Raw genomic sequence first — 13,489 nt, forward strand, 5'->3', positions numbered from 1 at the left:
CAGATTACCAAAGATTTTTCTTTTCGGCCAAACGTCTGAGGTCAAACGAAAACCAGGTCGTCCCCAGTTGAGGTGAGAGGATGTCATAAGAAAAAATCTAAGGGAGATGGCCCCTGACTGGGGCCAGGTATGTACGATTTTCTTTTGGGGGGAAGGGGTGGCAACAAAATTTTGGGGAATGGATAATAAAACAATCTGATAATTTAAATAAGAAGCGTCAGAAATCTAATAAAATTTAGGAATTTGGGGAAACCCTGGGCCCTGAAGTTCCACGACCATACCTAGGGGATTTGAGAAAGCATTCAAAGATGGATTTCAAAAATGATAATTATAAAATTATGTAATACAGTACCCTTAATTTCCTTTTCCCGAATCACTAAATTAAACTCCACTTTTTAATAGGCCCCTTAAGACAGGACTTCATTCACATAGGATGATGATAGTTTCCTACAATTCTTATACAGTGCTGGATTTGCACCTATAAAAGGGCATATTTTTCGATCGCACACTGTTATAGGAAGAACATAAATAAGAAAAACTATACAAATATATAATAGCGATGTTCAGTAATTTTGTGGAAGAACTATAATGACAGATTGCATTTTAGGTAGATGACGTTCATTTACTTTTAGGTAGTAATTAGGTACTTTTAGTTACTTTTGGGTACATTTATGTAGATGAAGTTCATTTAATATTTTGCTATGAACAAACTGTTACATAAAGCACCATTACAAAAAAAAACCTTAAAAAAAAACTTTTTCGCATGCTAACCAATGGTCTGCGTTGCGCAGATATCGATCTTCTGATTCGTTGCTTTCGGCCGAGGGTGCAATGCGTGGTTGGGGGGCAAATCCTCCAACAGTTCCCGTGTTTTCTCCCTGGATTTCTCCAGGAATCTATTAAAGCTGGGTTGCCGCTGGCTGAGCAAATAGTCACACCATTGAACCCCATTTCAAACCAAATAACCAGCAACACCAGGATGTGAACCCCTTACCTTAGGATTTCAAGTCTGGAGCGCTTGCCAATCGGCGCAAAAAAGTGAGATAGAATATTTTACAAGAAACTTACAGTGGAAATTTTTTCTTTGACGTGATCTAAAATCATGTTGATGTCTCTCAGTTCAGGTGAATATAAAAACGTTGACAAAGACGGATTTTGTGAGTCCGCACAAGTTCTTCCTGTCACAATAGACTGCTTCTCTTCAAATTTTAAACAAAATTCTTCTCTATAACAAAAAGAAACCTCTTATAACAAATTCAGTTATCAAAATAATATAATTCAGATGAGTCTATTGCCCTAAAAAAAAGACGAAAAATCAAGTTTTCTCAAAAAGAACGAGAGCTGAATTGGTCTCAGGAGAAGGGTGGGGGGGCACAACATGGGAACACACAAAATAAGTAGACTAAAGAAAAAATTAAGAAATTATAGAAAAACCGTAATATTCTGAACAAGCTTCATTCTAAAGAGTAAAGTCATAATTAGAACATACTGAGTCAGCCTGTATATGAGAGGGGGGGACTGCCGTTCCCTTGGATCTCCCACTCTTTACGCTAGAAATGTTTATTTCAATACTTCAAAAGCTCCAACACAAGAGCAATATAAAGAAAGTTATTTCTCCAAATTTTGAGTATAAAGGGGCTTATTTAGTTGTTTTACTGTAGACTAGTGTTTTCGGTTCGTTTTGAAGGGTTACCAACTGACTATATTTTTGGCATTCTAAAATATTCTCAGGAAAGCACTAATCAGACCTCAGAGCTAACTATGGGGGCTTGTGGGGGGGCAGGAACCCCCTCCCCCCTAAAAAATATAGGATAACTTCTGCTAGTTTTAGCTTTCTACTTCGCTCTTTATTTTTAATTTAAATATACTTATTTTTACTTATATAATACACATAAGAATGAAGATACGGAAAGCAACTGAGAGTAAGGAGCAATTCTCAACTGAAAGTAAGCAGCAGCATTAAAACTCAAAACGAACAGAAATTATCCCACAAATGCGGAGGGTTGCCTCCTTCTCAATAGCTCACTCTTTACGCTAATTTTTTTTTACAACTTTTAAGAACTCCATCTTGTTGAATAGGAAAGATAGTGTTGCTCTAGGTACTCTTCCTATTTCGGAAAATTTTTTAGATCTACGAAATCGATTTCGAATTCGAAGCTCTGTTAAAGCTATTAAGTTTGCTTAAATATTCAGCCTGAACTCATGAAATTGACAATCATAATACAAAAAATTTATTCTTTAGTTCTAATTTTGCTGAATAAAAAAATGTTTATATAATTGAAATTTGTTGTGACTTTAACGAAAAAGAAAAATTCTTCCCAGGCTAGATTACGAAAATCCTTTCACTAATTCCTTAACTTTAGTAGTTCCTGAAAAAAAAGATTATTTGCCTCTATATTTCGTATACTTAATATCTTGATACTCTAGCGCGACAACACTTGTTTAAGTGTGAAAGGTTATGCTTAATATAACGTAACTTAACCACTTAGCATAGAAAATTGCGTAGTAGTGTGAAAGCTGGCTAAATTTACCTTTGAAATCCAGGGAAAGATGTAATCTTTAAAACTGCATATTTGATACGAGAGCCGCCAACAAGCAAACCACACGCAAGAGCATCCATGATTTTGCGTTCAGTCATCAGCTTAGAAAATTCACTATAGAACAACGCTGATCCCTCACTCATAGTAGCCACTAGTAAAATCAACGAAATAATTACATTGCACAGCCCTTCGTCAAGTTGATGTGATGAGTAATCTTCCAGCATGCGCTGCAAAAGGCTGCTAATACTCTTTACAGGTAGCTTCTCTTTCAGGATTGGTTGCAGAGTTTCTTGTTCAGCTAATGGTGCAGGGTGTTAAGGAAATATCATGCTATAATATATAAGCTGTAGAAAAAGAACAGAAGCAAGGAAAAAGAAGATCATAGGTTACATTAAGAAAAATGCAATCATAAAGAAAAACACCAGAGAAAATATCTCATATTTCACAGAGGGAGATAATTTACGAAACTGAAGGGATAAGAATTTTTTATGACAAAGAAAAGAAAATACAGAAAAAAAAGTATTTTTATTGAAGAAGGCGGCCAATTTGTTTTTTTTTTCTTCAATGAAAATGCTAAATAAATTCAATTTCAACTCTAGGAAATGCACAATTTCTCAACAAAGGCAATTACAAATACTCGCCAAATAACATTCCCCAAAAGAAAAGTGAAAACGGAGTTTTTTAGTCTAATTTCAAGGCTGAAAGGTTTTCAATAAAGGGATCAAAATTTGAGGAATCATTATTTAAAGAATTATTGACAGTCTTGTGGCTACTGTACGGACTTATTAATTGAATACTAATCAATTATAGAAGCAAAGAAAGCATTATAACTTTTTAAGTATTAAACCTTAAGACTTCAATGAATAACAATACAATTCTTTTACTTTGTAGTTATACTACTGATAGTGACTGAGGCAATGAATAAGTCCGTAGGCAATGGATAGTCCGTATTTTGTTTAAAACAAAACAGTTTGGCTATCAAATTCCCGCAAGAAGAAGAAGAGTTTACAAGAAGTCAAAACTAAGTGTTAGTTTTTACCGCTGGAGACTACCAGAGGTACCGTTAAATAAGAATAATCCAACAATGTGACCTTTCCCTAATAAGCACCTTTCTAAGATTTATCACAGAATTCAGTCTGGATCTAATCTGGATCAGTCTGGGCTAAATTTTCAGGCGTTTTCAAATCAGTTCCCTCATTCAAGTGACGAAGTTCCCTCTTCCCCCCTTTGCATGCCTTGTAATCTTGAAAATGAAACAACTGACCATTGCCTATTTTAATGTGATATACAGACGTCTGCATAGTATACCCTGCAATGTAAAAAGTTCGAATGCTTCAAACACCACAAAATTTCACTAACAGCCAAGAGTCTTGCTGACCATACCTGCACACAGAGCACAGAACTCAATGTGTATCCTCTTATTATTCAACTCCTAAAATCAAAAGATTTACTGCAAGAAATCTGAGCAGATTCAAGATAAGTAGGGACAAACCAATTAAGAAGCTCTGTCCATCTCACAGTGAGTCAAAAGGAAAAGGGCTGAATAGCCCGCGACTGAAAAGCCCGCGACTGCTGAAAAAGAAGAAGAAGAAGAAGTGTTTAACCTTTTTTACTTCGGTTTATAGTACATATACTTATGTTTGGTATCAAAAGAGTATCAAAAGATTTACTGCAAGAAATCTGAGCAGATTCAAGATAAGTAGGGACAAACCAATTAAGAAGCTCTGTCCATCTCACAGTGAGTCAAAAGGAAAAGGGCTGAATAGCCCGCGACTGCTGAAAAAGAAGAAGAAGAAGAAGAAGTGTTTAGCCTTTTTACTTCGGTTTATAGTACATATACTATAATTTTTTATAGTATATATATTTTTTTTATAGTTTGGTAGTAATTACGCTAAGAGTATAAAGAGACATTTACTGACCCAATACTAGACAGCTTGATCCTCAGACTACATTATAGCCACAAGTGTCAATAGATTCAAGATTACACACAACCACAGTGCCAATTATGCACTCTGTTCTAATTTCTCGAATGGAACATTGTTTCGTTCAACTTTCAAACATCAAATTATCAATTTACCAAAGTCAAGAGTATATTTTCAGAAACTAGAAAGATGGAAGCTTGCTACAAGCTTTTCAAACCAATTTCTTGCCATTTTAATTTTCCGCTTCTGAAATACAAGTGTGAGGTTAAAACTAAGAAAACATCATGTAATTCATAAAATTTGGCTTTTTTTGACAGATGTGACTATGGTTTGGACATAAGGCAACAGATCCAGTGCTACACCTTTGCCATCTACCATGGTTTCTCATCCAAGTATGTATGCTGCTACCTTAAACTACATTTTTTTTCCTTTCACCCCCCCCCCCTTTTGGAAGAATTAATCTGTTGGTCCTTAACAAATTTGGAATTAGTAAGATTCCAGGAGACTTATTACGATTGTCTTTTCCAACCTTAAAAACACAAATTACGAGGATTTCAGAACATTAACTCCACCTGAAAATCCTTCTATACTCTCTTGAGTTTTAGCTATCCACGACTACGAGCAGTGACTTGGATCTACCTCATTTGCGCTTCCACACAAAAATGAACCTAAACTTTTTAGGAGGAAGAAGGCAGCTTTTATGAATTTTTTCATTTGACATGAATATAAATAACGATTGTCTTTTAAACGCTAATAGAAAAAAGAAGACAAATTGTAAGACATTTAGGCAAAACCTCCGAGAAGGAAGAAGGCAACTTTTATGATTTTTTTCATAGTTTTTCCAGTTTTTCAGAATTACCCCCCCCCCAATAGAGCGGATCGGTTCCAATTACGTCAATCATGTATCTAAGACTTCTGCTTATTTTTCGAACCAAGTTTCGTCCCGATCCCTCCACTCTAAGCGTTTTCCATGATTTTAGGGAAACGCTTTAAATTCGATCAAATTCTTTATTTTTTAGTTTCATTACACAACTTACTACCATCATGGGCGACTAAAAAAAAGTACTTACCACCCCCTGAATCTAGAATATTAGAAAAGGATATCAGTCAAAAGAGATGCAAGTCCAATATACTCTTGAATTGTGGCATCAGATTCAAATTCAGAGACAATACTCTTAATCAGATCAGCATCCATCAAACCTGGCTCCTTCTTTGTAACCAATTCAAGCATTAAAAAACGAGTAATTTTCGTCTCACGCTTGGCTGGAAAAGATTCAAGCAGCTCCAACGCATCCCTTGGAGAGAAAAAATCAACTTCCAGCAACTTCAGGCAATTCTCTAACTTCATTTTGGGCAAACAGCAATATTCTAACGCTTCCTTTTTTAGCTGACTATCACTTTTGGCAGTTTTCATAAACTGTGGTGAAGCCTCAAATAAATCTATAATAGCTTCAATAATATTCTGGCTCCTTTCTTCTAATCCCACTTTAATTTGGTGTAGCTTTTTTGATGAAAGTGATGGATGCAGCTTTGATCCAGTGTGATTGTATAGAAGTATTAAAATATCAGTATAAAGAAATGAGAATGAGTCATCAATTCCTCGCTCACGAACAGCCTCCTCGAAACGCAAAAAGTCTCTGAATCGAGTTTCTAAGCTTTTCAGCAATTGTTCATTCTGTAAAATGTTCATCAAAATTGACAATGCGGGAATCTCTAAATCTTCCTCCTGGTAAATAACGTACAATAAAAGATGCTCACATAAAATTTCCACTTCTCTAGATATTCCACAATATTTTAATAAAGTTACAACTTTAATAACTTTCAAACAGGATACTTTTACACATTTTTCAAAATTCCCAGTAACAATATGGACAAGAGATGGGAAAAGAATTCCTTGAACATCCCTGATGGTTTTCAAATCTGTGTTCTTAGTAAATAAATTTTCAGCATTCTTCAAAGCTTCTTGTATCAAGGCAGTGTTCTTAGATTGTATAGACTTACACAAGTCAATTACAATATCCATCTTTTTACTTCACCAGCGATGACCCTAAAAAAGAAATCATCATACCTTCAGGTTGAAAAGTAAGTAACCTAGATTGAGGTTGAATCAATAAAAAAAAGAAGACCTTTAGGTATCAAAATACAAAAAAAGTCCCTCCTATTAACAAATGAACTAACATCATTTTTATATAATCCTAATAAGGGGGAGAGGATTAATGCCAAAATTGCCTCTCACTCAATTGGACTATCTGCCTTGGCTTTTCTACAATTAGCCCAGACTTAATGCAAGTCATGGAACCACCAAGGCCGAACCACCCCCACCCCCTCCAAGCAAAGAAACAACCATAAAAAGAATATGCTTTATTAGTATTCATTATTTGAAAATCTTTTATCATAGATTTCCAAATTTAATCTGCCTAGCTTTTGGTACAATCCAAATGACGCTATCCGTTTGGGGACTTTCAGGTGGGTCACAATAATATAACTGCTTCCATGTAATTTATGTTCATTTAGAGTTTAATTTCGCTATTCATTGTAATTTTTCTTCTTTAGATTTTAGTTCTTCATTCATAATAGCTCATGCTTGTTTTCAAATTTTCGTCTTGGAAAATTTATGCCCATTTTAAGCTTTAAATTTTCTCTTTAGTTTTTGAGGGAAACTAGGTCTAAAAAATTTATCAAAAATTTAATTTGCATGGCATTCGTTCACACATATTGATGCAATAAAGACAGAGTTCTTGGAACTTGGTCCTTTAGAAAGCAAGCAGCAAATCTGGGATTTAACAAATGTGGTGGTTGAATGAATGAACATTCTTTCTAGCACATTCAAAAATTACCTCGGAATAACGTGTGATCACAGTAGCGGTTTAGGGGGGGGGGGGGGGTAGGAGCAAAGGAATAACATGGGAGTGTAAAAATATTAAATAAAAGGAGCTAATTGTCAGATGTAAAAAAAAATAGGGGAGGGACAGCTGCACCCCAGCCTAGGCCTAGAACTACCATTGGTTCCTGCTTTCAGAAGTTGTTGTTTATGGATAACTGAGGAAATTACTGACTGTTTTCATTCAAGTTACGGTCAACTCACTTCTCTGAAGTTTAATCTGCATGGGAAAATTCTGGCAAAACTTTAAACAACTGTTGCTCTCCATCACTGACCTTGACATCCACATTGTGAAACCGATTCACTGGTCAAACTCATAGACTAAAGCTTTTGTCTTTTTACAGTATTACTTTAAAAATAAACTTTTCGAAAAAGAAGTTTTCTAAAGAAAAGTAAAGGCCATATTAAACTTATGATCAGAAGAAATAGAAACCTACAATAACTCAAACTCAAAACAACAAGAAATTATTATTAAAGAATAAATAAAACCCAAAACGAACAGAAATTAAATAAACAATCATAGCAAAAAACATACAACAAGTATTAATATAAATGAATAAATAAATTTTAAAACAAGTAAAGCTGAAGTGTCGTTTATATTTTTATATTTTTATATTTTATATTTTTCTATTGGAGTATAAACGACACCCAAAACAAACAGAAATTAAATAAATGATCATAGAAAACAAACATACAATAGGTACTAATATAATTGAGTAAATAAATCTAAAAGCGAGTGAAACTTAAATTGAATATCCAAATCAAGCTTGAAACAACAAAAATCTCCACAAACGAGAGTTTGGGTTTTGCCTCCTTCTCTTACTGTAAAAGTCTAAGACCTGCTGCGTCATTAGCCCTTTACTGTAAAATATACGCGTCTTGAACAGTCTTGAAAAGTACAAATAGAATCAAACTGAAGGTTTGATATATAATGTTATTAATTGTGTCCAAGATTTTTTTTTTCACCAAAAGTTTTCTCCATTTTCAAAACTGTAATAATTGGAAAAGAAAATATTTGTAATATAATTTGTTTTCAGTGAAGCACCAATGACGCAGAAGGTTTAGACTTCTACAGTTAGGGAAGGAAAAACTATCCAACTCTTGTTTGTAGTGAATCTATATTTGTCTCGAACAGTCTCAGAAAGAACTAATAAAATTAAACTGAATACTTGATATGCAATTATATTACTTGTTGAAAACCCACGAGTTCAAAGTTTAATTTTAATGTAATTTTCATGCTTATTTTTGACGTTGTCACCAAATAAGTAGAAAAGAAGATATTTGTAATAAAATTCGTTTTCAGTAAAGCACCAATGATGCAGTAGGATTTAGACTTTTACAGTGATAGAAGGAGGCAAAACCCAAACTCCAGTTTGTACAGGGTGACCCAAAAAGATGTTTTACCCATATTTTATTCAATAAAAAATCCATTTTTAACGAATATCCTTTCTGTTAAAGGACATGAAAGGTGAACCTATGGATGATCGTTTGCAGCTATAGTTGCCCCAAAAATTTCTTGGACCAATCAGCAGAAGATATTCTCCCTGGAGACTTGGCAATCTGCAGAACATAGCATTAGCCATTTCAACTTTCTCTAATTAAAGCCCTAGAAGGCAGGATTGAACCACACTATTTGTATAGCCTACCATTTGAAATACAACCATTCAGCATGGTACCCAAAACAATCCATAGGCGATTTCTCTGGAAAACATCTAGCAAATCCACCTCCATTTTTTGAAGTGTCCATCCTTCAGAACCATATGGTCCAACACATCCTCTACCCTTCCTAAAACTGCACTGCACTGTTCTTCCCTTAAAACTTTGTCTACAGCATCTATCCATTTGAAAAGTGTCATCATACTAAGTAATTTGGACAACCTAAGTAAAAAAATACAATTTGCCATCCTTCATCTGCAGAATGTGCCCTAGCCATCTCAACCTTTCTCTAATTAAAGCCCTAGAAAGCAGAATTAAGCCACACTCTTTGTACAATCTACTATTTGAAATACTTTTATTCAGCCTGGTGCTGAAACAATCCATAGGCAATTTCTTGGGAACACGTCTAGCAAATCTGCCTCCATTTTTAGGAGTGTCCATACTTCAGAACCATATGTAACCACTGTCATCACTATAGATTCCAATATTCTAATCTAGGTGTAGTAATTTGTTTTTCGATTCCTCCAAACCTTTCTACTGTGGAAAAACGCCTTGAGCCTTGGATATTTTATCTATATCATCTTCACTGCTCCTACCTTCTTTACAAATAATACTACCAAGGTAAGTGAAGCAGTTCACTTGCTACTACCCCTTTTTCAAAAATAATATTTGCAATCTTTTGTAATCCATTTATTAACCCAATAGCCACCAAATTTAAGAAACTCATTTACCACACTATCAGCAGCTGGGACATTATTATTTTTTAATCCTTTTAAGACTTCCTCACAAAATAAATCTTCCTTCACATCCAAGGTGTAACAAACTTCTTCATCTCCTTGATATATTTTTTTCATGTTTAGCACATTCTCAAAATATTTAGCCCATCTCTCTTTAACTCTTTCTTTACTTCTAATTACAGCCTCATTCCCATCTTTAACTGGGACAAGTCTAGATTTGCTACTTCCTCTCAACTCATAACAGGCCAGTACAATGTCTTACTACTGTACTACTTAGCTACATCTTCTAGATCCTTGGCAATTTTATCAGTAGTCACCACTTCAGTTTGTCTTTTAATGTTTTTCCACTTTCTTTCCATTCCTTTTGTTTTTGAATGATCTGTCACTCAGATAATTCTTGTACAAGCCCCTTCTCCTCTCTACTAAACATTAAGTCTTTTCAATAATGTTCCTAGCTGCATTCCTAACTTTCTTCCTTACAACACACCAGTAGTTTCATAAATTATTTTTCTAAAATTATTCTATCAATCTTGTACACTGTCAAATTTTAAGCTCTCCAGTTTAGTATTCAACTGTTCCTGGCAAGTTTCTCTCAAATTATCATCCTGGAGTCTATCTAAGTCATAGCTTCTTGGAAGGTACTTACCCTTTTGAAATTTCAGCTTTGAGTTAAAACAGCATTTGTATATACTGTAGCCAGTCTTTGTCATAAAATAACAAAATCCACAAGGTTAGCTGTCTTACTATCATGCAAATACCATGCTAACTTACAGGTCATTGTATGACCTAGTAAAGCAATAGTTATAACAAGATTATTATGCCTACAAAATTACAGCAGTATTTAGCCATTACTGTATTTTTTTTCTACAACAAATTTACCTAGGCTAGGATAAAATCTACCCCTATGTCTTCAGACCTGGGTGTTAAAATCGCCTAGTAACACAACATATTGCAACCTCCTAATAATAATACCATACTCTATATATACATTTACATTACAGTGAATGTCCAAAATAGCCTTTTTTTTCTCCTTGGATTTAGTCAGCTTTGCCAGTCACATTTTTAAAGGTTTGACAGTGACAGGTTAGGATAGGTGTTTAGCCCATTTCTGAGATTTATAACTTAAGTTAAAGTAATGTTAAAGCTTAAAATAAATTTCAGAATTTTCAGCAATAATTTTCTACCAGGGTAGAAAATTATTTTATGTTCTTTATGAATATAATAATTGCTTCTACTGCAAATTCAAATTTAAGCACTTTTTAACCTAACCTTATTATAAATAATTTTAGCACTGAGAAAATGTAGCATTATTTTTTTGTTGAAAATGGCCAAGAAAAGATGGTGTTGAAAAACATGGCATTATTTTATGGAAAACAAGCAATAACTCATACTTTGGTTGAAAATTTGTCATTTTTAAGAGCTCAAAAAGTGCTTAAATTTGAATTTTTAGTAGAAGCAATTATTATATTTGTAAAGAACATAAAAAAAGGCATCAAGTGGTATTCTTTATTGGTAAGTCAATTATATGAAACTGTTGTAATTTTTTTTAAAATTTGTCATTATTAAGAGCTCATTATCAAGTGCTTAAATTTGAATTTGTGGTAGAAGCAATTATTATATTCATAAAGAATGAAAAAAAGGCATCCAGTGGTATATTCACCTTATTGGTAAGTCAGTTATATGAACTGTCATAATTTTACCCTTTTGGCTATCTTGGAAAGGGGTTAGGTTAGGAAAATGAAACTTTCAGAGATGGGTTCATCAGGCGAAAATATGTCCCAGGAAGATAATTTGAAGTACCTACCTCAACTCCTTCTCCCTCTAGAGGGTCCTGAAATTTCCCTAAATGACAGGTTTATACCTATTGAAATTTTGACAAAACAACACCTTAATTTTCAGTTATCTGTTTCTTTTTTTCTGGCTTTAGTTCTGAAAATAAAATTCATGTTATTTGAGCAGAATTCTGAGCCATATCAATGTTTTTGTTTTTTCAAAATTTAGAAAATGTTTTGGCATATCTTTAAAACCTTATAAACTGTGATTGGGCAAAGTTGTGAAGCTGGAAACAATTTAGTTGTACTTCATTTAAGCACAAGGTCTGTTTTGCAAGGTTTCTATTTTGACACACAGATTTTTAAAGGTCATCAAAGGTCATGACTCTCTAGAGAGAGAAGGAATGGAGGTAGGTAGGCTACCTGGCTACCTTCCGGGAACATACTTTATCCTGCAGATCCATCTTTGAAAGTTTCATTTTCCTAACCTAACCCCTTTCCAAGATAGCCAAAATCAGCTAAAGTAGAACTTTACCAAACTGCTTTTTGCTTTCTTGGAAAAGATTTAGAAAGACAAAACTTTCAGTAATGAATCCATAGCCAAAAGCATACTATGGGAAGGTATTGCCAAGCATCCATGTTAATCTTCCTTTGATTTCTAAGTCTTGAAAAATTGTCTAGCCTACTTAAAGAACTATAAATATTGAGATTTAAAAAAATGTTGCTTTACTTTAGGCTAATTTTCAGTTAGGTCTATTAGTTTTGTTTTCTCTAGTTTTAGTTCTGAAAATAGAATTCCTGTTATTTGAGGAAAATTTAAGACCATATCAATTGGTCTTTTTCAAAGTTTTGAAACTAATAAATTGGGACTGAGTAAAGTAGTAAAGCTGAAAACAATCTGTTTTGCAAGGTTTCAGTTTTGTAACACAAAATTTATTAAAGGCCTCAAAGGTCACTGCCCTCTAGAGGGAGAAGAAGAGGTTGGTGCCTCAAAATACCTTCCTGAGACATATTATAGTTGGTAGACTCATCCCTGAAAGTTCCATTTTTCCTAACTGATCCCTTTCAAAGATAGCATAAGTAGTTAAAATAGAATTTTACCTTTTTTAATGTGTCCCATAATTAACATATTTTAAGCAGAAAGAGGTCCTCAAGCGTCAAATTTGATTTATACAGAAAAGAAGACAAATCAAACAAGTAAACTTTTGCTTTTCATATTAAAGATCACCTAAAATTGACCAGATCAACCCAGAGACAAAAGATAATCCAAAAATTTTGTAATTATAGTCAAAATAATTTGTATTTGACTTGAAACAAATATAATGCTATGCCTTTCTGGATTCGTTTAAGAATGCGTTACCAAAATCACGTGAACGGTCAATTTTATATTTAAAATTGCAGTGTTGCCAAATTAAATTTTCCCTACTTTCGAGGTTACGGCTCCTCTTGCGATCGTCATCTAGCCCACTTTTTAGTCTTCAATCTTTATTTCGTCCAAATAAACGAATGGAAACTTGGTTGCCTTGAATACAAACATAAAGGACCCCCAAAATACATCTTTTCAAAGCAATGAAAGTTTTTTACTACTTCCCTTTTATAAGTTTCAAAAATGTTACTGCAAGAGACTGTAATACTGAAGTTTAAAGAACCAAAATGATTGGAAGGTTTGGACAGTGATAATTTAAAACTGCACTCCCGTTACGGAGCGTTTGACGTAATATTAAAATCAAAAAAAATTCTGAGTTCTGTAAGAAGCTTATTAACGTTAAAGATAGCTGGGCATAGTCCAAGGTTTGATCAATTAAGAGTATTTAAGTAAAGAGTGCTTAATTAAAGATACTAAATACTCAACCCGAATTGGACTGAAGTTTCAGCACTAAGTTGTAATTAAATAAATATCTAAGTACTGAAGTACATTGCTTCAAGGTTTTTTATGGACGGGAAGTGAGAACTCAAAAGAAAACTTACTTTTCTTGCATGA

General features: G+C 33.9%; 1 protein-coding gene across 3 annotated transcripts in view; it reads right to left on the reverse strand.

The window, feature by feature from the left end:
- Positions 1-12,900, reverse strand: part of LOC136025363 (uncharacterized) — a 30,385-nt gene extending 17,485 nt beyond the window's left edge. The window contains exons 1-4 of one of the 3 annotated variants that reach the window (XM_065701311.1): positions 12,869-12,900; positions 5,567-6,509; positions 2,532-2,844; positions 1,069-1,225 (exon numbers count right to left, since the gene is read on the reverse strand). In XM_065701311.1, coding sequence (XP_065557383.1) covers positions 1,069-1,225; positions 2,532-2,844; positions 5,567-6,485 — 1,389 coding nt within the window. In that variant the 5' untranslated portion in view covers positions 6,486-6,509; positions 12,869-12,900. Of the gene's footprint in view, positions 1-1,068; positions 1,226-2,531; positions 2,845-5,566; positions 6,510-12,609; positions 12,635-12,839 lie in introns of those variants that run through there. The other 2 variants (XM_065701310.1, XM_065701312.1) reach the window with 2 other exon arrangements.
- Positions 12,901-13,489: the final 589 nt, after the last annotated feature.

This window comes from Artemia franciscana, chromosome 3 (genome assembly GCF_032884065.1).
Source record: "Artemia franciscana chromosome 3, ASM3288406v1, whole genome shotgun sequence".
In the NCBI taxonomy this organism is placed as follows: Eukaryota; Metazoa; Arthropoda; class Branchiopoda; order Anostraca; family Artemiidae; genus Artemia; species Artemia franciscana.